Genomic DNA, 26,201 nt, shown 5'->3' on the forward strand with positions numbered 1-26,201 from the left:
TCGTGCACGTTGTTTTTACGGGTAAAAACAGCCGGCTTCCACGGAGAGCTACCTCCATCCTCGAGAGCTCTTGGCCCGTTCCACCGTTTGGTTGTGGCTAACTTTCTGGCTACAGAAAAGTTTGATTTTATCTGATTGGTTCCGATGGGTTTACCCAGTCTTGTCCGGCCGCTGAAATCAGCGGGCCGCCGCCCGGACCTCAAGAGGGGACCCTGGAATCCTTATGAGATATCACGTCGGACTGGTCACCAAATTGTTAGAGATGAAAAATGAAAAATAGTCAATTTTAATAAAAATATAAAAAGTAAAATTTATTCCGCAACCGTAATACAGTCTCGACAGCCACCAACCAAATCGGGCAGCGCACCACCCCCGGACGGTGATGCGGGTGAACATGAGATTGGCCTCGCTAGTACCAATTCTTCCCCATCCACACTGGCTGCTCCGAGGCAGCAGTTCTTATACGGTTTATTTTGCCCACAGCAGAGTGTCTTTGTTTCTTTCTGAGTTCTTCATATTCATGTTGGTTTCTTTCTCTGGCTTGGGCTGCACAAAACCTCCGTCTGGGAATAGAATAATAAGTTTCCTCGATTCCTGGAATCTGGCATTCAGATGGAAGGTGTTGATGGCCCTGCTCCTCTCAGATAGGTGTCTGTCTGGGCCATCATCACTTTGGCGTCACTGGGTGCAGGTCCTTGTGAATGCCCATCTCCTGTGCAGCCAGCGTTTCCTTCGAATGCAAATGCAGTGGTGCCTCTCTGTCCATCTGCCGCGGTTTCGCCATCCTGGGGAAGGAATCTCCCCCACCTTTATACACCAATAGTTAATTTTATACATATATATTTTGATATACCCTTTATTCCCACAAATTACTACCCATATCTATAACATGTTAGAAAGTTATGCTGTATTAATTCTCTTAAGTAGTGTGTTAAATATAGTTTTAGGTTATAACATAATGTTAAAATAGAAACTATGTGATGTAAGATACTTTTAAACTAGCTCAAGAAAGAGATGAGATAATCAAGAAATTCTTCACACAGAGATAACAGCAACAAGATGCTAAAATCCCAAAGAGAAAGAATAATTCCTCCTTATCGTGAAGAACTAGTCTCCTTGCAGGCTCCTTGGAGTCTGATCATGATTTACAAGATGAAGGGGGGGAAGTTGACCATAACCAGAAAACACCCTTTGTTTGAAAAGTTTTTGAATCATGTATGAGATGTATGAATATGCAACAGGCCATTGCTTTTAAGAGTCAATCCTTTGTTAGCAAGTCATGCTTTTTTTGAGAAAAGTATCTGAACTTCATATTATTTGCCTTTTTTTATTTATTTTCATATCCAAAGTTCATATTATTTACTTTTATTGTCCTTTATTGTCCTAACTCTGATTGTCCAAATTCTTATTGCTCTAATTTGTATTACTATTTTTATAACTAATTTATTACCATTAAATGTTTAAAACTTTTAAAACAAGTGATTGGCGTATTTCACACCCCCCTCATATTGTAAATCAATCATCTCAGTCTCCATGAAGTCTGGCTCTTCTCCATAAGGAGGCAATAATTCTTCTCTTGGAGAAATAAGAGAAAAAAGGAATTTCATTTGGTTCTGAACCCTTGCAGAATTCTGTAGTCAGAATGGTCAATGTATGTGATTCTAGTTTCAACATACATTTCTTTATGATTTGTGATGTTAATTAAATGTATTGTGTTATATAATTGCCTGTTACTTAGCATTTCAGACTCAGTGTGGGTTTTGTTTGTTCTTCAAAATATAAATACAATTACTAGGAAGGAAAATATCTAAGTAATAATGAAACATTAATGAGGAATAATCATCCTGTTTGTCAGAACCTGCTGCAGGGAATCCATTGTTCTCTGGCTAGCAACAGAATCATTATTTTAGGCATATTTACTTCTTCAGGTCCTGGGATCTGTAATCATTTAGAGTGTCCCATGATAGTTATTTATTGGCCTATCTCTCTTGCTCTCCACTCTATTACATTTGAATATATCTTGTATTGAAGGTCACAGACTCACAGAATGGTTTGGATAGGAAGTGACCTTAAAGCTTAGACTATGTTCTTAAAATATTGGCATGTAACTTTAAATCTAAGAGCAGCATCTTTGTAGATCACCCACAGTACTGATTTGCAGTGTTTATGGGAAGCAAATTGAATAAAATGGGGTTGCTGCCGCTCCTCCCGGCTAGCTGATGACAGGAGGGGGGCAGCAGATTCCCCCTCGAGCCCCGTTGAATCCCAGCTACCAGTGACGGCGCAGTATAAAACACAGAGCAGCACACGGGTCCCGGGGTAACTTCATTTGATGGTAAAACTTTTATATAAACCAAAAAATTTGGAGATGTTTCTGTTTTTCATGAAGAACATCATATGAGTGCTTACAGGTCAATATGCGTGTGATGAGCCTTACAGTAATTACTTTTTTTAGAAAGCTGCCATAGCAATACAGCTTTTACAGCAGTACATGTTAAATCATCTCCAATTTTTAATTATTTTTTTTAAAAGTAGCTATGGTAGTTAGGTAACCTCTCTATCCCTCTAACCTTGCCTCTTGCCAAAATGTAATGGTAAAACTTCCCCCCCTTCTGCGTCCCAGAGGTGGTGCTGTTGGAGCTAGCAGGTCGTGCTGTGAGAGGAAGGAGCCTGTGTTGTGTGGTGCTGCTCATGGGATTGCCACAGAGAAAAGGCAGAAGGCTTTAATACACTGCTGCTGTTTGCTACCATCTTCAGCATCAACCTTTTGAGTCCACTGTCAGTCAGGGGAAAGGTATGAAAGTTCTTAGATAAGGGACTGACACCCTCTATTCAATTAGCATCCCGTGTAAGGACCAAGCAACAACATGGTGCCACCCTCCCCCTGGGTCTCTTGAGCTCCTTGCACACCCCAGCAGGCTTCCTGGTGCCTCTGACTGCAGATCCAGCTAAGATCCGGTCATGTCTGGAGATAAAATCCTGAAGTAGCTCCATAGGTGCTTGTTGCTTTGTCTCTGTGAGTTCTGCAGTGCCAAAGACTGTAAATGTGCAGGTTTCTAGCCAAAGCTGCTTATATTATAGCCCTTTAGACCTACTTATATTTTATACTGCACTGACAATATGTAGATACGGTATTGTAGTATCCCACACACTCTCTTCCCTTGGTCAATCTCCAAGTCTCCACCCCTGGAAACATCACTACTAACCATAGAGTTAGTCCTCCTGCAGGGAAAAACATAATCCCCCATGGACTTTTGCTTTACAACTTCCTCTGGTTTCTCCTTCCCCAGTCACTGGCTTGGCACCCCTGGCGGCCACCCCCCTTCCCCTGGAGGCCAGTCCCCTCTGCCCAGCCCTTCCCCTTCTTAAGCTGCCTGCTGCACGTGGTTCATCCTCTTTCCCGTGGGTTTCCCTTCAGCTACTGTGTTATTCTGCTGGAATAAAACCTTACGAAAGAGCCTTTCTTGCCTCTGTTGCTGAGCCAGTTGCGCTGAGTGTTGAGTGGAGGTTTGACTGCGTTGCCTGAATGTTCACTCAGCTTGTCTTTCCACAGGAGAGGCTTGCTGGGGACAAGAGATAGGCAGCAGCACCTACCATTCTAACACCTACATTTTTACTGTATTAATTAGCAAAATTAATTAATTAATTAATTAATTTTTAATATGTATTTTGATATTTTATTAATATTACAATTAATTGATTTACTGAAATAAATTAGCAATAAGTTTAGTCATAATGGTCCACATAATCAATTTCCTACATCTCACACCTGACCAAGAGTCTTCTCTCTACGAGTTTGCCACAATCCCCAGTGTCATCTGGGCCAAAGTACCACCAAGGTAACGTGTTTGCTATCAGACTGTCATCCATGATCATCATAAGGGTGTCATTCACTTCATGATATGGGTTTAGAGTATTAGCTATCCAATTCCAGTGGCAAGGGACATGGTAGGATTTCAGGTAGTGGTTAAGGCTGTCTATAAAAGCTCCAGGTGCTCAACAGAGGTGGACAGAATCCAGTTCTCTGTCCTGAAAAGCTTAATCTGTGAGAAAACTGTGCAGGATCTCATGAAATTGGCACCATGCCTGGGTAGAGAGCTCAGCCTTCACAGATTTCTTCACATAGAACATTCTTTTCCCTTCTTTATTGGTAAATGAGCTGTGCCAATGGCAATCCTCAAGGTTCTTATCACTCAGTAGGTTTTTCAAAGAGCGTCCCAGTTTCAGAAAGAATTTCAGGACTGAACTTCTCAAGGCACACATTCTACAGAATATAATGATGATTCAATTTCTTTATCCTCAGCTCAGTTCACAAGGTCAGCAGTTCCACTGGAGAAGAAAACAGGTCATTCCCATCATACAGCTATAGAAATAGGCATAGTGGCTTTTTTAAATAATAATTTTTTCTGCTTAATGTCTGTAATCCAGAACAGTAAAGAAATAATGGAGTCACAGACCAGTAAGAAAAGTAAATGAGGTCTATTATGAGTAAGGCCATTTGGAAATCACGTGGAACTTTGGAAATAGTGGAACTGTAGGAAATGCCAGAAAATTTTGTTCTTCTTCCTTCTGGGTGCATCTCAGAGACTGTTTCTCCCATGGGAGGAAGAGCACACTAAATACAGGCAGCATTCAGAACAGCTGAGAGGGAAAAAATCAAAAGAGAGGAGATGCCCTGGAAGCTGCAGGGACAGTGGGCATGTGCCAGCACTGACCTGCTGACCATGGACCCTTCCCAGCAATCACACAGGAGCCCAGTGACCTGGGGGAGTATTTGCACCTCACCTTCACCGCGGTGAGAGAGGCAGGGGAAGCAGCTGTACCTGAGATGTCACAGTAAACCGCTCACTTACAGACCCGGGCTTCCTGGGGCGTGAAGAACACGCTGACTTCAGCCGAGCAATTCGGCCTGATCTCACCCTCCTAAAGCAGATGGAGACAGCAAAACATTTCTCTTCAGACATCACATTTCTGGTTCTCAACCACAGTCCTGTAAGCCGTTATTTAGAGCATCAGTGACAAGCAAGGAGTGGGTAACACTCATCAATAACACTGACAACAGAGTTTGGAAGCTTTAGTCAGGCTCCTGCTGCCTGCCAGGAGCCCATAGGGCAGAAATGCTTTTTGCAACCAGATCTCTGACCTCACCAGAATTCCAATAACTTCTCTCTTGGCACACAAAGCCAGCTGAGGCGGGGATCAAGTGACCTTATTCAGTCAAGTGACCGTATTCAGGGATGAGGAGGAAGAGGAAGAAGAGAAGCAGGAATGGGGGTTCTCAGCCATCATTTACCTTCAGCTCAAGGGAGAAAATGCCACTGCAGAACAGCATGGGATCTTCTTGCACCTTTGCCCTTTCACTCTGGAGGCTGCAGGTGGGAAGAGCAAAGTGTACTTGGCAAGTAGTGTCAACTCTGCACTCCTTCAGAAAATCAGAAGACTTGTCCTTTTCCTCCTGACACAGCCTGCAGTCACTGGGGACACAAACCCAGCAGGTTGTTTAATAAGCCCCACATCTTTACAGAGAGAAGTGGAAATGCAGGAGCAGCTCCTCAGCAAAGGGCTGACCCTGAGCCACGGGCTTCCAAATGGATCAGAGGATCACTTGTTGTTCACTCCACACTTGCAAGCTCAGGAGAGGTTTCCAAAGCCAGCAGCCCTCAAGAGAACCTCGTGGCTCAAAGCCTCTGCCACAGCTGAGGGAAAATCCACCAGCCACCCCAAGTGGCTTTTCCTGATACAGAGCTGCTTGGGGGAGGCAGGTAGAGATAGGATGGTTTACTTACCCTAAGCCATTCAAAAGCACCAGTATCTACTGAAGCCATACATTAGTTTTACCCTTGGGCAAGGTATTTCACTGGAATGGAATTTTCAAACCTACCTCAGCTTCAGCTGATCCTCCCTTCCCTGAGTATCAACAGGCTTCCACTGGAAGTGGGCTGTGATATCACTCTGGTTGTGGATGAGCACAGCTGCGTGGTGTGACAGTGTGATGTATGTCTTCTCAGCTGTCACAGTATTCCTGTCCAGCCTGATGGGGACATCCACAGCTCTTCCATGAAGGCTTGTGTGGGTGTCTTCACCTGGAACAAGCAAAGGGGAGTCTTTACTCAGATCACTGGCTGATGGAAGCACAAGGAACAAAGCAAACCACAGGCAGCAGAAGAAAGTGGCACAGCTTTTAGCTGAATGAGCAGTTCCATGGATCAGTACATGTATCACAAGCTGAGAGCTGCATGTGCCCAGCATGAGGATCTCCTGGACAACCTGCCAGCATTTCACCCTCTAGAACAGACCCCTAGCAAAGGCTCCCTCATTTCCAGAGCTTTCAAACCTTCTTTATTCCCAACTAACTCCCGCGATTCATCTGCGCTGAGATTCAGTACCAAGCTCACCATTCCTGATGCAGGTGAGATGCAAACAGCAAATACCAGACATGCTCTCTAGAAATGCCATTTATGTGGAGCTCTACAGTGATCGAGATGACAAACCACATGGCTACAAACTAGATGACTGCAAAATGAACACCATGAAAACTATCATCATCTCCCTCTTTAAACCCATGGCCACATCAGCCTTTCTGCTTAGAAAGGGCTCTGCTCTGAGGGATGCACAGAGTGCCCTGTGCAGTGCCCAGCACTCACCTGTGTTGTAGTAGTGTCCCAGCATGACAAGGGACCTGGAATGGTCACCAGTCTATAGTGGCAGAAATCCCACTGTCACCTGCATGGTGTCACCGATGCCCAGAGCTCCCGGGGCTGGAATGACAGAGAAAGGGCTGCAACACAGACATAGCAGGACTCTTGGGGGAGATTTGGGGATGTTAGCCCTTTTGCAGTCCAGTTCACTTCTGCTCACTTGTGCAAGCAAAGAGAAAACCAACCACAATCAGCAGAAGACAGAACAGACAGGGTCAGAACAGCTACTGACTCTAGAGTGAGGAGATCCAGTCCTCACAAGATCCTGTGGGATAAAATTACCTCATGTCCCCCATACTCTGTGTCCAGCTCTCTGCAATGAGGCTCAAGGATCATTTGCATGTTGCTTACTTTCATCAGGCATCAGTTCTCCTTATTGACAAAGCTGGGGAAAAGTTATGGCATGAGGACACCAAGCACCATGTACTCCTGACATAATTTAGAAACAGAGCTGACAAAGTGAGCAAAGCTGGCAATTTTGTGAGCAAGGCTCTCAAAAGCACCATGGTAAATGCACTTTTGGTAAATGCTGTGTGCAAGGAGGCTGCAATCTATTTCAAGCCCCATGGTATAGTTACCTGCTATAGCCAAAAGTTATTTTGTCCACTGGGGCCTTAACTGCCATTATTAAATTATTTGATTTTGGGAGAATCAATCTCATTAAAAGCTGCCTCCCACCCCAAGGAAGACAGAAAAATTACTGCTAATTGAATTGCCTCATCTCTCCACTAACACCTACTGCAGCAAGAAACCCAAATATCACCTAATTTTAACATATCTTACTTTTTAGTGGTGGTGTAACAGCTGAAGTCAAATGGCATTAACTATTCCAATAAATCCAGTCTGTTAGGTTAAAGCAGCCATTACTCCATCTCTGTGCTGAAAAATTCCATACAGAGTCGGCAAATCACAAGCTCCATCTTTCCCTCTGTCACTGCACCCAGGCTCTATTTCATCTACTTCAATATTTAACTCCTGAAGTTCAGAAAATGTTTAAATCTCTATCAAGCAGGATCCAACATGTTCTGTATGACTCTGGCAACAGAGAACAGCTGGCAAGCACATTGCAAAAGGATACCAGAGTTTACTAGATATTTATTTTGGTGGTGACACAACCAGATCTGGAAATCCCAGAGAAAAACTGCATGGATTTACAAGTTCCTGCCTACATATTTGCACAGTCAAAAGCAGCAGCCCATTTGAACAGCATCTGAGGAACCTGCTCAAATAGCTTTGGAAGGCTTTGATGGAAGCTTAAATAGCTTTGGCAGGCTTTGATGGAAGCTCCTCTCAGACCCTCAAGTTTCACAGAAGAAATATGAATTTTCCTTTTGGACTCAGTTTTGCCAAATTAAAAATCAAAGCCATTCAGCTGCCCCAGGTTAGACAGCAGGTCTGTGCTGCATTCCTGACCTGAGCTCCTACACCAAGACCTCTGGGATCAAGTAAACCTCAACTCACCACCAGCCAACTGAACTGGTTTCCTTGCAGATACGGTGTCAAAAATGCATTACCCTCTCCAGTTCAGCCAACAGGAGAAACAGTGATTGTCTTCTGAGACTGACAGGAACAGCACAGGCTGTCCACAACACAGCTCATGTTGGGCATCTGATGAGAGGACCACTGGAAGGCCATGTGCTTGTCTCCTCCCAGAGAATGGGTCTATTTGGCTGACAGTGGTGAGTAGGCATTTCAGAAGCTGCTTGTGCTCAGGAGGGTGCAAGCCAGCTACTAATGTGTTCCAGCACCCTCCAGGAACAGAGAAATCTGGGACAGAGACAGCTCAAAGGCTGCATCCTGCTTAAAACATGGGAAGCAACAGCAAACCCCACACGTCCTGCCCGTTTCCAGCCAGGCTGCAGGGCAGCAGCTGCGATGCTCTGCTTCCTTCTGTTGCTCTTTCCCAACCCTGTTATCACCCAAAGGTGTTTTGCACAAGGAGAGATGGGCTGCCTCACCTCTGGGTGCTCAGCTGGTAACAAGCTGCCCGGTTACCAACAGTGTGAACCAGCAGAGTCCTCTGGTGCTGTACTTGACCGGACACCCCAAAAAGTCCAGCTGGTCACGGAAGTCCAGGATAGCTTGGGCACCAATAGCCCAAATTGGCACAATGAACTCTTCCCTTTCAGTGGTGCAGACGAGCTGGTGGGAATAATCCTGCAGTAAAAGAAACTGCCTCAGCACAGGGCATTTATCCCCATCTTCAGCATGGGCAAAGAGTATCTCCCAGTTCTAGATCCAGTGCAACTCCACCAAAACCAGCAGAGGTCCTCAAAACCCAGGCCAGATGCCCTGAACCAGCCTTGCAGGTTCACTTTCCACTGAAGACACCAGTCTCTTGGGACCTCCAGACTCACCTTGTTCTGCCCAGGGGTGAAGAGGATGCAGACAGTCGTATAGAGGCCTGGTGGCACCTTGCAGTACATACCACTGGGCCCTACCAGCTGGAAATAAGGTGGCTCTCCAAGGTGACCTTCACCAGCTGAGGAACCTGCGAGAAAGACATGGAATGATGGTTTTGCCACTTGTGGAGACAGGGGGACATGGCCTGGTGCCATCCTTAACCACCCTTCTCTGCTCTCCTCTTCCAGCACAGTGTTACACTTCCACATCCTGGCACTGACCTTGTCCCTGTTCCTTGGAACCATGGGCACTTCACAGACCTCACTGGAGTGTACTTCTGAAACACCACCTGTGGTGGGGAAGGATGAAATGAGCTCTGCTCTGGCTCAGCTGCCAAGAACTGCAAGGAGAGGCCAGAGAGAGCAGGGAGAGCTGGTCTGCTGCTGGGAGGAAGGTTCATGAAGGAGAATCTTACACTGATCCCCAGTGAAGTACAGACTCTGGGTGAGTACATCTGCCCAGCCCACACTGGGCAAACAGCGGCTGATCAAAAGCTCCTGGACCACACCAGGCAGGCTCAAGCCAAGGTGCTCTTTTGGCACCCTCCTCAAATATGACAGCAAATGGCAAGGGCAGGGAAAGGCTACCTTGTGATGACAGGTCTCACGCTTGTCTTGAGGCTGGACAATCTGAGGCAGACTCAGCTTCTTAGCTCTGGCCAGCCTCTGCTTGGTGGTGAGAGACATCTTCTGGAAGGTAGAGGGAGTCACCCTCAAAAAAAAAAAAAAAAAAAAAAAAAAGTAAGAGCCTCAGAAATGCCCTTGTTATACCCTTGTTCCTAGAGGCTTTTCTTGTTCACTTGCTACTGATGAATAATTTTATGATCACAGCCACTAGGACAGTCCTGGAAGCCCTGGAAGTTTCCTGCTGAAATACTTAGCATCAGTAAATTAATAACACAGAGTGGAATACATATACTCCAACCACATGGCTCTGTCCCATTAGCTTCTCTATAATGTGATGTAACATGTTTGGGAATTTCTGCTCTTTGGGTTTTTGTTTCCTCTTACATTTCATTGGATTGAGGCAATTGTTACATATAGGTTTTATGAGTAATTTTTTCCTCCATAGAGAGAGTAGAAAAGAATACAGGGAGAGTAGAATAGAATACAACAGTATTCTTAGTTGGTTTATTAAAATCAATGAGTTAGAAAGTAGTAAGTAGCTATGGAACTGAGAAAAAGAGAATATTAATAGACTATGATAAAACACTATGGATGTGACAGTCTGGTTAGAGAGCAAGAAAACTAGATAAGTTTTCCCCAAATCAGTCAGAGAGACTTCAGGGAGTTGAAGATAAACAATGATAGCCTATTATCATAAACAACCTGCAGGTGGTGTTTCCCTACTCTCTATTTTCTTGTTTTTCTCAAAGACTGTTTATAGGAAAGGCATCTTGTTCATTAGCCAATCAGGTGAAATGTATTGATTAATTGACCAACCAGGCCTATCTGTATCAGAACAATGTATAAAAAGAGGATCCGAAGTAAAGACGTGTGCTTTATGCAAACCATCCTTCTGGAGAGTCTGTGTCATTTCTTACTCAATAGCGAAAAATCACTCCACAGAAAACACAAGTATGCTAAAAGAGTATCCTTCTCCTTTCTGCAAAAGGTCGATCACAGAGGGCATAACCAGGGCGGTACAGAAAGCTTCATCAAGAGCTTGTGGGGTGGAAACAGAGTTTTTTGTGTTGCAATGCCAAAGGTATTCTGTGCAGTGACAGAGCTCTTGTAAGAGCTGTAAATTGGTACAATGCCTTCAGGATTAAATTCAAGCTAGAAGCATTCCTGCTCCCAGAGCAGCAACCTTTCTGTCACTGCTCTTGGACTGCAGCTTCAGAAACAGGCAAAACAGACCTCAGCTTAGAAAAACCTAAAAGCTCATTTTGGTTTCCTTAAGCAGATACAGGAGCCACCGGTATTTTACATGTAAATACTTAACAGGAAAAAAAGCCAAGAGCCTCGAAAAGGCAAAACAGCTTAGTAATTTATAGAAAGTAACTTTGATCAAAAATAAAATGTGTTAATAGATTGGTCTGAAGATGACATTCACAATTTTCCTGGTGATATTGTGCACTGTACTGTAACAGTGGATAACAATGGGACATAGCCAGTAGGATAGCTGGATATGATTTTCAAACTTATTCTTAGTATTCATTGAATTATTCATTGAATTCTTATCCTTCTGTATACTTCAGGTCTGCTGTAAACTTCAGAGACATTTTTTCACAAGCTTCTAGCAAGTTACTCTAGATCCATAATTACTGAGGCCAAATTGAGTCAAAATGCCAAGTGGGATTACTCTTTCTCAAAGCCTGGAGTCACACAGAATGAAGCAGTACTGAAATCATCGTGTGCATCCCATACACACAACAGTCCAGTTACTGACTGTCGGTTCGAGAGGTCTCGTGGGGTCCCCTGGCTAGCTCTGGACCCTGGGCTTCGCCGACATGAACAAAGGCAAAAGATGAAAGGCGCCCTTTCTCCTCAGGATGATTGTCCCACTACTTTATTTGCAGCACTACTCCAGGGAATCCGAGAGGGGAAAGAGATCGCTTGTGCGATGTTGGGAGATTTTAAACCCGGGGAGAAGGGGGCGGAGGAGAGGGGCCATAGCCAATGGGATACAGCTGAAGGGAGGGCGGGGGGAGGGAGTAACCCAGGGCAAGACCACCACCACAGGGCTCAAAGGAAAGGGGTGCGAGAACAAACCATGTAATACAAACAAACCGCTTAGTGCAATATGACAACTGACCATGTGCAGTAATCTTTTTACTTTTGCTACAAATTAAAGAATAAGCTACAAATAATATCTTGAACCTGTTTAAATTAAAGGATGGCATTGCAATACCCTAAAAAATTCTAAGGGTACCTACTGCTGGTCTAGTAATACAAGAGAACTGTAAGTGTGTATTACTAGTTGTTATTCATCCTAGGTAAAAATTGCTCAATTCAGCTCTACACAGCAGGAAACAAGTCATGGAGAGTTGAAATGACGGAGCTGGGACAGTGTAGCTGGTCTGCTTTTTGTGAGAGATGCTCTTAAGCAGTGGCAGCAGTAATGTGCTCAACTCTGCAATTTTTTGTGCTCTTTTTCTTTTCCTTATTTTTTCAGCTGAGTACCAAAAGGAAACACAGAACTGCAATGTTACTATCAAAATCATATATATTTTTTTCCAACTAAAAAATACTCAGACCATTTAGAAAACACAACAGAAGTGTTGGAAAGTGTAAACAATACAAGATATTGGACAGTACTTTTACATTATAATACATCATCCAAATGGATATGTATTATAATCCAAATGGATAGTGGGGCTTGAGGTACAAGGATATAAATGAAGTTTTGTTAAAAGGGCTTATTTTGGTCTCTATGTGACAACTGTCATCACCATGATGTAAATACTTCACAATCTATTAAATTTTCCTAAGTTGTATTATTTCACGATCAGCTATGATTTATTTCATTCCTGTTGTACCCATCACTGAACTATCTGAGCACAATCTCCAAACAAGACAAATGGTAAAGTAGCAAAGGGTTGCAATAACTGAGCAGCCAACAGAATAAGCCATATTGGCATATATTGGCTTTTGTCGAATCCTCTGTGAGTGCTTTCGTTTCTTTTCCTCTTTGGTTTAAAATGCAACACATTTTCATTACTTCTGATGACTCACCTCTGAAAGAAAAAGGCAGTAGCTGTTTTTGGCAGGGTAAGTCGCATTTGCAAATTGGCTCACCTCACTGGCAACAGAACTGCATTTTTTCTTACAGAAGCTGCTCATCAGCTTGAGTGGGGAGAAGGTGCAAAAGGATAAGAGAGGCTGGTGGAGCTCTGATGGTCTGAGGATCCAATGGTGCAAAGAGCTGGAAGGTGAAATACCTTTTATAGAGTTCAGGGTCATTAGGGAAAGGGAGTGTGTGCCTGAAAGTCAGTTCTGTCAGCCATATTCACCTAGTAAAAGGTTTTTTCCTGCACCTGTGTGTGTGGCCAGTGCCAAGGGATGGCAGCTCTTTCTGTTGTGGGGGCATTGCAGCCTCCAACTGCAGAGCATTGAAATGTGTTCACCAGGGCTCTGTTTTGGGGCTGGTCCTGGTTAACATCTTTATTGACGATCTGGAGGTGGGGATTGAGAGCACCCTGAGTGAATTTGCAGATGCCCAGTTGGGTGGGAATGTGGATCTGCTAGAGGACGGGAAGGCTCTGCAGTGAGACTTGGACAGATGCAATCAATAGGCCAAGGACAAAGGCGTGAGGTTCCACAAGGCCAAGTGCCACATCCTGCAGGTCACTAGCCATGTCAGTGTGAGCCAAAGTGTGCCCAAGGGACAAGAGGCCAAGGGCACCTGGCCTGTATCAGCAGCAGTGTGAGCAGCAGGACCAGGGCAGTGCCTGGCCCTGTGCTGGGCACTGCTGAGGCCACACTCGAGTGCTGTGCCCGGCACTGGGCCCCTCGTGAAAAAGGACATTGAGGGGCTGAGGGTGTCCAGAGAAGGGCAGCAAGGCTCACAAAGGGTCTAGAAAACATGCCCCATGAGGAGCAGCTGAGGGAGCTGGGTTTGTTCAGTCTGGAGAAGAGGCTCACGAGGGACCTCACTGCTCTCTCCAACTCCCTGACAGGAGCGTGCGGTGAGGTGGGGCCGCTCTCTCCTGCTCGGCCTGCAGTGAGAACCAGAGGAAGTGGCCTCACGTTGAGAGAAAATTCAGGTTAGAATTTAGAAAAAAAAATTTCTAAACTGTTCAGGTGTTCAGGCCTGGGAATAGGTTGGCCAGGGAGGTGGTGGAGCTGCCCATCCCTGGAGGTGTTAAAGAGGCCTCTGGATTTGACACTGCGAATGGATTACTGGCTTAGGGTTTGCAGTGGCAGTGCTGGCTGACGTTTAACTGGATGGTCTTAAAGATCCCTTTCACCCCTGACGGTTCTGCAATTCCGAGTGCTTCCCGCCTGGCCGGGGGAAGGCTCAGGGCTGTCCCCAGTCCAAGGGCGGCCGCGCCCTGAGGCGCTCGGGCGGCGCTGCGGCTGCGGCGTCTCCTGAGGGGCTGGGCCGGGCGCTGCCCTCAGCTCCGCGAGATCCCATCCCTCAGCCCGGTGGGGGCTGTCGCTGTCCTTCAGCCAGGAGATCCCACCCCTCAGTCCGGCGATCCCTGAGCTCGGCGATCCCATCCCTCAGCTCGGCGACCCCACCTCTCAGCCCGCAGATCCCATCCCCTCAGCCTGCAAATCCCGTCCCTCAGCCCGGCGATCCCACCCCTCAGCACTCGGCAGCGGGCACCCGCCTCGCCTCGGGGTCTGTCTGGAGCCACCCACGCCGCTGCTCACAGGTACCTGAGCCGTGCCCCATTTCCCCCCTCGGGACTCCCCGGCCTTCCCACAGAAGAATGCAGCTGCTGTTTTAAAGAATGCTGCTTTAGACTGTTGCCTTCCAACCCCACCCCGCCCCACCCCCTTTTATTTAAATTTTTAAAATATTCTTTCCCTTTTCTATTTGGGCGGATCTGGAGTGTTTTCTAAGAGGTCAAAGTGGAGCTCTGATAATGAGCTGTAAATCACACGCGGCTCATCCGAGGCAGGAGGGTGCGAGGGAGCCGAAATAGGCCAGGACAGCCCCAAGTGCTGCTCCACAGCGCAGCGTCCTGCCGGCCTCAGCTGCTGCTGTGGGGTTTGGTTTCCACAGACGCCAACAACGCGCACTTCTGCCCTCTGGGGTTTGGTCCCTGGGTTTCGAAGGGTGAGTCCCGCCGAGGCTGGCTGGTCTGCTGACTGTGCCAGCCGTGTGCTCTAGTGCTGCTGAGCACACACATTGGCAGATCTGCACTTCTCCAGGAGTGGTTTCTGAGGTTTGAAGCAATGTTACTGGGTTATTTTCCATAACTGATGGAGAAGGGTTTTATATGCAACATTTGCCAGATGTTAGTTGAAGCAAATCTAGTTGCTTGTCTTTCCACCTTGCCCTGTGATGCAACAACTGAGGTGAGCTATTTGCATCTAGTTAATGTAGGCTGGCTCATAAATACTATTTTGTGTGCTTTCTGTAGTTTGCAGAAGATCCAAGTAAGGTCAAGATGTATCCTTGTATACATACAGTTTTAAACCCCTTGTGCTTCCTATATTGCATAATTGTATAAACATGTCTTAAACTCTTCTGAAAAGCAATTAGCTCCAGAGTGAACTCATTTTTGAGCCTTCCTTTTGTTTGGGTGGGTTTTGTTTTTTCTTAGGCTGGCGGGGTGGTGGCAGTAGGATGAAAAGAGGTGAGGAAGGCTTGCAAGCTTTTGCCTGTTGTGGCAGGGTTGGATTTGCAGGAAAATTAAATGTAATGTGACAGTGTCTTTGGTGAATTGCAATGAGTTCTCACTGTAAGGAAGATGTCTCTGTGCTCATTGCCTTTGCTTTGATCAGTACTGCCAGAGCAACGCTGATGGTTTAGTGGCTCCTTGAGCAGCAGGAGGCTGAGTGTTTGCTAGTGTTCAGCCCCGAAGTAACATTACTTGGTCTTAGTGCCAGTTGTTGGCTGACAGCCAAGTTGGCCACTCTCGTAAGGAAAATTGGATCAGCTTTGTTGTGATCAGTGACACGGAGCAGGGGATATTCTTTACTGACAGTGCCCCTCAGTGGTAACATGGAATTACCTGATTTCTGCAGAATGTCCGCTCTCAAAAGATGATAACCTGGTAGCTAGAAATGCAGGGTTATCATAAAATATTGTATTTCCAAAGGAAAACTTTGCCATACAAGAATACATTAAACTGTGTGTGTGTGAGATGACAGAGTAAAAGCAGAAAACTGGAAAGTGTGTTTTAGAAAAATGACGTCATTTATACTGCATATGTTGTAAACACTGTTAACCTGAACAGACCTGAAAACACTTTTTCCTTGCTGTTGTAGAACAAGAACAAAGATAAAACAAAAATGGACACTCAAAAGGTGCAGAAAAATCAGTGTGGTAAGAGATCTAATATAATTTGTCATTACAATCTGCATCAATTTACAGAGTTTTAGCAGACTGTGTTAGGCCTGTTGTGGTGTGGTTAACAGTTGGGAAAATGTACTTTTTCCCAGCTGCCAAATTTGGATATTGTATTGGATATGCGAAGGGTAAATCCAATGACAAACCTACACACATAGTAAAGCACACCACCACAAAGTCACTTTTAAAAAAAATTCACTAATATTCATCCATGTTTTTATTGTATTGTAACTTTGTTAATAACCCCCAAACCTTGTAAGGATTTACAAGAAACCATACATTCTGTCACTGTTGGAAATCATTATCAAATAAGTCTTTTAATTGTACCCCAGTGTCTAAGAAGCAGATTTTGCAAGTCTGTTGACCCACCTAGGGTTGTATGTAGGTGCCCAGAGAATATTTTGTGTTACGTCTCCAACCACCCGATGGAGGGCTCTGCTGCTGTGCTGCATGATTTATGTCTCCTGTAACTCAGTGCCACGGAGCAGCCTTGTGCTCTTGGACTCTTTCCTTACTACTCCATAGGGTTTCAAGTGCACTCTGGATTTTGTTTGCACTCTGAATACTTTAATGGCTGTGTATTATTTACACTTAATGCACCTTGCAATTGTGAATTTAATATTTAGCAATTTATATCAGACTTACTAAGAGTTCCTAGTAATTAAAGGCCAGAAATATTAAAGGGGGGCTGTTAGTCTGCAAAGGAAATCATGCTCAAATAACAAACTATGGACAGCAATATTTCTAGGTTTGTAGTTTGTGGCTGAATAGAAGTGAGGTAGCTCCATTTTGGCTCACTTTCTCCCCTTTGTTAAAATATATGTACATACTACATTTTGGACAGGTTTATTCTAATACTGACTAGATTCATATATAGAAAATATAACAATTTTTATGATTTTTTTTTTGTGTTTGCTCCTAGATATGAAAACAGATCTGAACTTACTGCTTGAATGCCTTAAATATCAGATGGACTGCCCTCTGTCTCAGAAGGAGGCTTTGATCACTATCTATTCCATTTGCCAACAAAACAGTAAGAAAGGCTTTTCCTTTGAAGCAATGCAGTCATTTGTGTTCACCATGTATGCTAAGAAACTGCACTGTAAAAATGTTGTCTAAAGGACATAAGGTTTGAGATGCTGGAAAATCTTAGGAGCCTTTCATTTTGCAGAGAAACAAAAGCAAAAGTTTCTGTTCTTTTTTGCTCTTGTAGGTGAAGCGAGCGAATACTTTCGAGAAATTGGTGGTTTGATGTTTATAAATGACCTTGCCAAGGCGAGTGCTCATTGCATCGTAAAGGAAGCAGCTTTATTTACATTGGGGATTATTATAGAGAGTGATGGTAATAAAAATAATATTGTTTGTATTTCTGAGTGCGCTATGGCCCCCTGACGTTACTTGTGCTCCTGCTTTGTCTCCATTTCTTTTGGTCTCCCAAAATGAGACGACAAGATTGTCAGTTGGAGCAAGGGCAGTGAAGGTGCCCTGTCCATCCCCAGAACTGAAAAGTGCCTTGTTGATTTGTGCACGTAGAGTGTCTTTAAGTTGCCAGACACCTGCACTCTCCCTCTGCCTCAGCAGCAAGTGTTCAGTGACGCCTGGATTGTTCCAAAGCTTGCCAGAGTCCTGGCTGGTGTAGAGCTCACTGCAGGGGAAGCCCCCAGTCACTTCATAGTCCTGCCCTGTCTCCACTTGCCACATACTGGCCACAACTGAGACATAGTAATTTAGGATTGTGAGTGGCTTACTTTAGGACTTAATGGTTTTCCCTTTCTGTTTTCAGTGTATTGTCAACAGACTTTGTGTACTTCTGCATTGTTTGAAGACCTCATTTTATTTTTAATTAAAAAGGATTCTGGTGTGAACTTGAAAAGAATGTCTATTTATGTCATCTTAGTACTGGTTTCAAATAATAGTAAGTTGGGTTTTTTCTGTGTTACAACATTTCTTTTCTATTTGCCAATCTGCAGTCCAAAATTTGGAACATTGACTAAGTAATGTTTTGGTGAAGTTAATTAATAAAGATGAATGTTTGCATGTAACTGAACCTGAATTGTCAAAGTAGGTTATTGCTCCCTGGGATTTCCTTAAACAGCAGAACGTGGTTTAGTTCTAAAAATACAGTTTGCAAATGCAAACCCATAGTTTCTGAGAGTGTCTAGAAAGAGAAAAACATAGAAAGGTTTTTTACCAATATGTTGACATGATTTTGTATTTCCTTCTGGGAGGATATGTGCTTAGGAAAGAGAATGTATGTATGTAAATGAAACTTGATGTTAAGATTTTGTCTGCAGTTGCATTTGTCTCTGGAGTCTCGTGTGTGTTCTCTTTTAGAAAATGGGCAAACCTGTGTCAGAGATACAGGCTGCATCAGCCTGCTGCTGCAGTTATTCAGGTAAACAGGGTTGCAGTTCAAAGAGACAAATAATAGACTAGTTAGCAGCCATGTTTCCTTAACTGTCTGGGACTTGTTTGCACTGTCCTTAACAGAACAACTCTCTCCACCTCTGAGAAGAATCTGTCAGCTAAAACCACTGATCCCTGCTATCAGCTCTGGTCCTCAGTGTGCAGCACTCTCTGTGCCTGTGTCAACAACCCCCAGAACGGTAGGTGTTGCTCTGAAAGTTGTGGAAGAAGTTCAGAGATATTCTCCAAAGCGGTAGCACTTTGGTTTCATTTCATTGGGTTTTGATTGGGGGTAATTTGTTTTTACTTTTCCAGAAGATAATCAAAACATTTGCTGTTCGGTTTTTCCCTATGCCAAAGAGTGGCTCGAGAGTTGCACAGAGCCTGAGATAGTTCGTCCCATTTGTTCATTTCTTGGTCTCACAGTTGCAAATAACTGTAAGTGCAGCTCAAGCTTTACACAGTTTAGCATTTGAGAAAAGGAAGTTTAATTAGAGAGTTAAATGGTTTTTTCTTTCCTGTCAATCTCTACAAAGTCATTTGCTGTTCTTCCAACTTTTACTCTGACCTCTGTATTCCACCATCTTTACTTACACGACGCTGTGCTCAAGCCCACAAATAGCCACAATCTGGTTACGTTTCATAGGGTCAGGAAAACTGTTTGGAGGTGTTTTGATGAAAAGTGTGTCTAAATTGAAGTCCTTCTTACATGACTGAAAACAATGACTTAGGTAGAACTCGGGCTTGATGTTTGCCATTTGTGTGCACATATTAGGGTCCTGTTTTCCTGTAACTATGTTATATGCAGTTACTCCATTTCTTGAGATTAATGTATATCCAGCTTCTGTTGTATAAGAAATGGAATGACTAACACATGCACAGAAAAGCTCTGATGGACTTAGTTAGTGAAATGCTAAAATAATTTGCAAACTCTGTTTGCTTAAATCACGTTTTTTCTTTTTTCCACTAAGCATATGTGCAGAAATATTTTGTTTCTATTGGAGGATTGGATACATTAGCCAAAGTTCTCCTTGAGCTTATGCATGATTCCTGTTTGAGTCACTCCAGCATGAAACTTGCAGCGGTAGTAACAAAGACTCTGGATGCCTGCATTGCTAATAACTGTGAGTGGCAAGACATTTTTTATCTATGGTAATTTTCAAATGCAATTTTTAAAGTCTTGTGCTGGTGGAAAAGTTGTAGAAATGAATGCTTTAAGGCAGTTAAGTAATGTACATCCCAGTGGGTATAGCAGTGTTTTTTAAAACTCAGAGGTGTAAGTGGGGAGTGATTCAGCTCATTTGAGGTGGATTACTGTCCCATTGTTGCTAAAATAAATACAGTGAAATTGAAACCCAATTGAAAATTAAAAATAAGATGCCACAGCTCATGCTGGGTAAGTAAAGCTGAGCTCTGGGCCTGGATTTGGTCAGTCAGTTTGGATCCTGGAGTTAGGCCTGTGCCTGGATATTAAATTGTGTAGCTTTGGGAAGCTTTAGTAATTCAGAGATGGAGCTGAACGAATGTGGTGTTTCTGCACAGCACACCCTGCTCTGGTTTGCTGGCTGGGTACTGCTCTCCTGATGAGGTCTTGTGTTTTCCACACAAGGTTTGCAGAAACCTGTGATCCTGACGAGCCTGTGCCGTGGCCATGGTTGGTGTATCTCACACTTGTGCCATAAGAGCTTCAAATGGAAGTCCACAAAAGTGGAAGAGCATAAGCCTGCACTAGTTCTGAGGGTAGTTTCAGATCAGTTGGGTGTGACAGGACTAGGCCTCAGCATGGATGGACTAGCAGTGGTGTTGCCAGTGCCAGGAAGGGCTTGCCCCTGCTCTTCTTATGGCAGATACTCTGTGTGTCAAAGCTGATTCAACTCTGGCTCCATGCTAGAGCTGATAAAGGACGTGGAGAAACTCAGCAGGGATCTCCAAAGCTTGCACAGTGCCAAGCCCTCGTTCATCAGATCTTCTGCCTCATCTCCATGGAGCACAGGCTGGGAGGATAGGCAGGGCTGGATTTGGGAGCAGCACAGGAGGGATGGGGTCATCTGAACAGTTGGAGGTGGAGCAGAGCAGGGCTGAGCAGGCCCACGGCTTTGAGGGGTTTGTAGAGTTCCCTCAAAACCCAGCATTTTATCCTTGGAGAATTCCTGTACACTCATGACTGACTTTATTTTCCTTCCAACTGTTTCAACAAACAGCTGCCATGGGTGTTGTCTTGGCACAGTATCACACTGTGTCAGAGCTGCTGAAGCTGCTGTCCAATGAGACACTGAGCACAGGAGAAAAAATCAGTATTATTCTAACAATTGGACACTGTACTGAAGTTTGTGGTAAGATTTGCTTTTTCTTTTTCCTGTCAGCTTCTCCTAAATTCTCGTACACTGACTCCTCCAGTGGTGTCACTTCATCAAGACTAGAAAAGGAGAGACAGCTCTCTTAAATACTATAGTGTCAATATTTGGACAAAAAGTTTCTATAATGTTCATCTTTAACTTTTAAAGCTTATTAGCAGGAAGTGTCTCTAGAAGCTTTGAAAAAGTAGACTAAATATGCAAGAATTCAGAGCTGGGCTTAGGTGTCACAGGGAAGAGTTAATCCAGACCTGAAAGCTACTGCAATCCAGACACAGCAAGTGGGTTGTCTTGAGCACCCTTTTCATGGTCCTTGGAACATACAGTTCTGTCCACTGCTTACAAGGCAGTAATATTTGTAAGAGCCATGTAAGAGCATTGGTTTTCAAGACACAGAAGCAGTAGGTAGCCCTGAAATGTTTTGTCATGTTCCTCAGGGCTTGCCCAAGCATATCTGGCACAAATGCAGCACTTCCGTTGGTATTTTGTGGTAGTGCAAGCAAAGAGAAAGGGAAGTTCATTTGTAGTCCTGTTTTTTCACATGTGTGTTTAGATAAACAAGAAAAAGGCCTTATGTTCAAAAATCTTGGTTGGTTTTCATCCTCTGAGTGCCAATAACATGTTCAATGATTAGCTCAATAGGACAGAAATTTATTGTAGCAGACATTTTTCATGAAGAATTAGTGAAACAAGACTTAATGGAAAATGTCTTGAATAGAAAAATGATTAAAGCAACAGAAAAAAGGTTTCTCTTAAAATGTCAACACTGTCAAAATAAAAGTGTTTACTTTTCTAATTTCCTTTTTTATTACGTTTAAAAAGAAAGAGCTATGTTTAGCAAGTTATCATTTCTAGGAATACATATGCAAATGAGGTCACAATAAAAATTAAGCTAATTACATAATGAATGAGGAGGAACAGATTGGCTAGAGCAGGATTAAACTACTAATTTTATTTTGCTGATTATAAACCGTGAGATTTTGATACTTCTGCATCACAGGCCTCACTGAAATGTCGCATATCTACTCCAAGAGCAGGTAATGGAAGAGAAGAAGTACAAGAGTCATTATTCAAATGCTTTAGGCCACAATTAAATGAGCTTGGAACTCCATCATATAATTTGTCTCAGTAGTCATCCTTCAGTTTTCTTGCAGTAATCTGAGTTCTGATCAAATCATCCTGTGGGATGTAAAGCTCTCCTGCTGTCACTGCAGCAGGCTTGGGTCTGTAATGAAAATCTCTTTCTACAGAAACTTGCAGAAAGTTGCCAGTATTGGCTGCTAAAATTACTGTAAGGTTAAGGTGTGTGGGGCTGAAACCAAACCTTTCCTTTGCCATGTCCTGTTCTAGAAGAAAACCAGTGTGAGCTGCTTCAGAACAATGGTCTGCCACTTATGATTCAGGTATTGACAGAATCTCAGGACGAGGAACTCATCAAAGCTGCTACTTTTGTGCTGCAGAACTGCAAACAAATGAGTAAGCTTGCTGTTACTGCTTTAAAAATGACAGTGATTGTTTCCATCTCTGTGTCCTGCTGATTCCCCAAGTGATTTTAACTGTGGCAGCTTTGTAATTCTGTGGACTCCTAAAGATGTTTGTTTTCTGCACAGAAAGTTGCTTATTTGTCATCAAGAACTGACTTAGGCAGAAAAAAGAGAAGTAAGAATTCCAGCAGTGTTGCTATAATGCATTTGTGAAACCCCTCCATGTAGGGCCAGTTCTTAAAGCTTTCCCATCTATAAAGTGTGTGGAAAATATGAACATTGTCATTTAACACCCAGTGGATACCCTTTTCCTGGGGATGTAGCACTAGAGGGAGAGAATAAACCAGGAGATAATCAAGCCTGAAATCACTGTGTCTGCATTAATTTCCACTATTAAGAAATCTTGATTTTTTTTTCTGAAGTAGGATGTATTTTTTGGCCCCTTTAATTATCTGTACAATACCTCCCATGAAACAGAGAGACCTTGTCCTGTGATCTCTAGAGTGTGGAGGGTGTGCAATTGCCAATTAGAAAAAACAAACCAGTATCTACATTTCTGTGCTGTAAGCACAACTGAGAGGTTTGTGTAAGTTTGAGGGGGTGTGGAGATTTGTAGTGCCCATTAAGATGGAATTGTTTATTTAAAAAAGTAGAGACTCATGCTTGTGAAAAAGCCAGAGTTAAGTCAATGTCAAAGTCTTTTTTTTCACAGCATCATCGTGAAAACAGTTTATAGGAACTATAATTGCAAGCTCACCTCTTCTCACTGCAGCATATATTTCAAGTGTGTTAACATTTATGTATAAATTTAAGTTTTATAAAAATTGGTTTTTTCATTGAATTATTGGTGCTGGCCCTCAGCATACTAAAATATAATAAATACTTTTTAAATGTTACTTGATAAAATATTAACTATTAATTTTGTTTCATATTTTATAAAGCTGAACAGTTGTCTCTGAAATTATATGATAACTCATTAAATGTGAACAATGCAGAAGAATTGGATGTGCAAGTCAGAAAAAGATGTCTGCAAGACTACTGGAAGAAAGCAAAAGAAATTTTACACAGAATAAACTCAATTGAAAAACAGCATGATGAGGTTGGCCTATTTACCAAAATAGGATGAAACTAATCACATCTTTCCAGATTTAAGGAGAAAGCAAAAGTAAATCCTTTAGATAATTTCAATGTGAGCAGAAAACCCAGGAAAAATGTTGGATTTGTGTGAAACTAGAACTTGCAACTTTTATCAGTATTGTAGATCAGACAGAGTTACAGGTGTGCAGAGAATGGAGGCATCTGTATTGTATGAAGTATTGTAGTTTACTCTAAACCCAGATTTTCTATGAGATAGAAAAAGAAGTTGAATTTATTTTTAATTGCTGGACATCCATATGTATAATTTTTATATATTCATGCATGAAATGCTCAGGGTTGTACGGCTATGGTGGGATAGATGATAAAGGAGAATGCGAATATACACTGAGATAAAGTTGTTTCATTTTTTCCATGTGCTGTAAAGCTTCTAAGTATCTGTGGGTTTGGAACAACAAGTTTATGAGTTGTTTAGATGGCTCTTTCTAGCAGCGCCTTGCATTAGTAGCAAATTCCTTGCTTTAGCCTGAAATTAGCATTTAGGAAGACCCCCCTCAATACCTTAAGTGGCATTGCTGTCTTGTTGGCTCTCAGCTCAGTCAGGGGGTTTTCTGAAGCTTTTCTGGAATTTGCTTAACCCTCAGAGTTTGACTATCTAGTTCATCCTGGCACTGGATTAAGTTACCATTTTTATAGAGCTCATATAATCACTAACCAATATTTTTCAATACAGGAAAGAGTGCAAGGAGAAATATTTGTAGACGAATCTTCAGTAGCCAATTCTGAAGCATTAAAATCCCATGAAGTGAATCCTGTTGATCCAAAGAAGTACACAGAAGGAACACAGAAAGATGTCTGTTGTCCACAGTTGACCTCAAAGTTGAATAATCAGGTTCTTGCTTCATCTGTAACTTCTGCTCCACAAAAAGATGAAACGGTGAACACTGTGGATGCAGCTCCTACCAGACAAAGTGAACAGAGCAACATTCCATGTTCAGTCACTGAGCTGCAAACAGACAGTGTACCGCAAAGTCACAATATAAATGGAAAAACTGCCTTTGGAAAAAATCAGTCTGGTCTTCAGGCAGGGTGAGAATCTTAACACCTGAGCAGAAATACTAAGTTGCTTTTCTTTAGCCATTCCAGATTGACAGGCTTTAAAATTACCTGCTACTAACTATAGGTGTTTTTCCTAGTGGAAAGGCATAGCCCTTTGGTGGCCCACCAGAGGTTGTTTTGGAGGTCACAGATCAAAGATTGCAGTCATTGCAGTAACAAAGCTGCTGATCTTTGAGTGCTGGTGTTGTACAGAGAGCCTCTTTCAGGGCATGTTTGAGTGCCTTCAGCATAGCGCTGAAAATCATTCCTGGCTTTTGCCCCAAAGTTCTCACTAGTGTAACAGACCAAGATTTAAGCTGTTGGTTTGGACAAAACCACAATGGTTTCTGTAATATGCACTTACTAAGGAAACAGCAGGTAGAGAACTGCTTGGAAAAGTACTGAAACTAGAGTGTCTACAAAGTAGGGGGAAAAGTTTCTGCACCTCTGCTGTTCTCACCTCATGTTCCAGTGCTACCCTGCATGGAAAGGGAAAGGAACAGCCCTATTTGGGGCTATTCTCTTGCTCCTTGGTCTCACACAGATGCTAATTTTCCTCATTTTCTTTTGCTGCTTGTGTTTATCTTTCCTGTTGATAAACCCAAAATTATTTATACCTAACTTGTAATGATAAATACAGATTCCATTCTCTTGAGTTTGTATCTGGAATATCCCTCAAGACAGTCAGTGGAAAAGTATAAGCAAAACTACATTTTTGTGGGTGTTTATGTTTTGTTTTGGGCTTTTTGAGTTCCACATTTTTATTGTGCTTTTTTTATGTGTCTGGCTGCACCTTGCTCTGTGCAGTTTCCTGGTATTATATTGTTACTTCGCAATTACCACAGAAATCACCAAGAGCCTGGATATTTTACGTGGTACATTCAGGTAAATTTTGCTTTGCTACTGGTTAGCATCATTTCACAGCTTCTTTAGTTGTTGTTATGGGCTCTGATGCACAAAATTCTTAAAACATCAATTTAAAAAAATCTCTTTGTGTGAACTCAGAAGCTACTGGAAGGTAACCACGGATCAGGCTTCTTGCTCCTGCAGCTTTCAGAGGGAGTCAGGGACACAAAAAGGCTCCATCAGGGTATCATAGCAGTGTGTTGGTTGCACAGAAGTTAACTGGGCTAAGAAAAGAAGAAAACCAATTACCTTTTAGAGTATTTGCTGCAAATGATGAAGGCTACAGTATTCTGAAGACTTTGTGAGAGCTTTGTGTGCACTTGCTAATCCTTACGTGAATCCGAATTGCAAATTACTCTGGAAACCAGTGACAGCTCTGCACTCCCTGCTGAACAGACTGCACAGAATGCCAGTCACAGATCTCTGGGAAAGAGGTTTTAACATGCACTGATACATGCTAGGTGCCATAAGTCCAGTAACTTGGAATAATTAGAATAATTTTTGTAGTGTTTTCTCTTTAATATATTTAATATGTGTTTTTGTTGTGCCCTTGGAATGTGTGTATTCATTTGCAGGTAAATGTATGTTGTTTTTATTGTTTTATTGGTTTTAATTTGATTACATTTTGATCTTCCCAGTGAACAGTTATTTAAACAACCAGCAGAGACTGTTAGAAATATGAAACCGACATGCATATCAGGTACAAATAGCTACACATTCTCCTTCCTGAGCTGATTTTGTTCTTAATGAGATTTTAATTAGTTCTGCGTACATTTATGACTACTTTT

The 26,201-nt window shown here is 43.0% G+C and overlaps 2 protein-coding genes and 1 long non-coding RNA gene across 23 annotated transcripts in view; 1 reads left to right on the forward strand and 2 right to left on the reverse strand.

Annotated features, from left to right (window-relative positions):
- LOC135279562 (hydrocephalus-inducing protein homolog) lies at positions 1–14,526 on the reverse strand. Of its 9 annotated transcripts, XM_064387026.1 has the most exons (11): positions 12,779–13,402; positions 9,689–9,812; positions 9,323–9,390; positions 9,056–9,189; positions 8,657–8,855; positions 7,482–7,577; positions 6,981–7,083; positions 6,645–6,758; positions 5,882–6,083; positions 5,294–5,474; positions 1–4,923 (listed from the first exon to the last, which is right to left on the reverse strand). In XM_064387026.1, the coding sequence occupies exons 8-11, from the start codon at positions 6,667–6,669 to the stop codon at positions 4,846–4,848; spliced, it is 486 nt and encodes a 161-aa protein (XP_064243096.1). In that variant the 5' UTR covers positions 6,670–6,758; positions 6,981–7,083; positions 7,482–7,577; positions 8,657–8,855; positions 9,056–9,189; positions 9,323–9,390; positions 9,689–9,812; positions 12,779–13,402; the 3' UTR covers positions 1–4,845. The 9 variants fall into 9 exon arrangements, with proteins under 9 accessions (XP_064243096.1, XP_064243103.1, XP_064243097.1 ...); XM_064387033.1 differs by lacking the exons at positions 6,981–7,083; positions 7,482–7,577 and adding an exon at positions 14,429–14,526 and having other exon boundaries at positions 9,689–9,787; positions 12,842–12,968; XM_064387027.1 differs by lacking the exons at positions 6,981–7,083; positions 7,482–7,577 and adding an exon at positions 14,429–14,526 and having other exon boundaries at positions 12,779–12,968.
- LOC135279559 (telomere repeats-binding bouquet formation protein 1-like) overlaps positions 12,895–26,201 on the forward strand; it is a 20,792-nt gene continuing 7,485 nt past the window's right edge. For 2 of the 11 annotated variants that reach the window (XM_064387022.1, XM_064387023.1), the window contains exons 1-13: positions 13,483–13,809; positions 16,993–17,103; positions 17,284–17,412; positions 17,854–17,985; positions 18,405–18,465; positions 18,561–18,676; positions 18,792–18,914; positions 19,448–19,600; positions 20,678–20,809; positions 22,181–22,306; positions 23,256–23,413; positions 24,143–24,498; positions 26,052–26,113. In XM_064387022.1, coding sequence (XP_064243092.1) covers positions 13,629–13,809; positions 16,993–17,103; positions 17,284–17,412; positions 17,854–17,985; positions 18,405–18,465; positions 18,561–18,676; positions 18,792–18,914; positions 19,448–19,600; positions 20,678–20,809; positions 22,181–22,306; positions 23,256–23,413; positions 24,143–24,498; positions 26,052–26,113 — 1,840 coding nt within the window. In that variant the 5' untranslated portion in view covers positions 13,483–13,628. Of the gene's footprint in view, positions 12,976–13,482; positions 13,810–14,318; positions 14,425–15,988; positions 16,047–16,992; positions 17,104–17,283; positions 17,413–17,853; positions 17,986–18,404; positions 18,466–18,560; positions 18,677–18,791; positions 18,915–19,447; positions 19,601–20,677; positions 20,810–22,180; positions 22,307–23,255; positions 23,414–24,142; positions 24,499–26,051; positions 26,114–26,201 lie in introns of those variants that run through there. The other 9 variants (XM_064387014.1, XM_064387015.1, XM_064387020.1 and 6 more) reach the window with 8 other exon arrangements.
- LOC135279563 (uncharacterized) overlaps positions 24,624–26,201 on the reverse strand; it is a 10,542-nt gene continuing 8,964 nt past the window's right edge. For all 3 annotated transcript variants that reach the window (XR_010346773.1, XR_010346770.1, XR_010346774.1), the window contains exon 3: positions 24,624–25,637. This is a non-coding gene — a long non-coding RNA (uncharacterized LOC135279563). The remainder of the gene's footprint in view (positions 25,638–26,201) is intronic.

This window comes from Passer domesticus, chromosome 12, assembly GCF_036417665.1.
Source record: "Passer domesticus isolate bPasDom1 chromosome 12, bPasDom1.hap1, whole genome shotgun sequence".
Taxonomy (NCBI): domain Eukaryota; kingdom Metazoa; phylum Chordata; class Aves; order Passeriformes; family Passeridae; genus Passer; species Passer domesticus.

Bases quoted from the DNA above. Each gene is read 5' to 3' on its own strand.
- LOC135279562 (XM_064387033.1), bottom strand. From the start codon at position 6,669: ATGCTGGGACACTACTACAACACAG. The intron at 6,084-6,644 runs GTGAGTGCTGGG...TGCTTGTTCCAG, and splicing joins GGGACACTACTACAACACAG to GTGAAGACACCCACACAAGC. The intron at 5,475-5,881 runs GTAGGTTTGAAA...TTGTGTCCCCAG, and splicing joins GAGGATCAGCTGAAGCTGAG to TGACTGCAGGCTGTGTCAGG.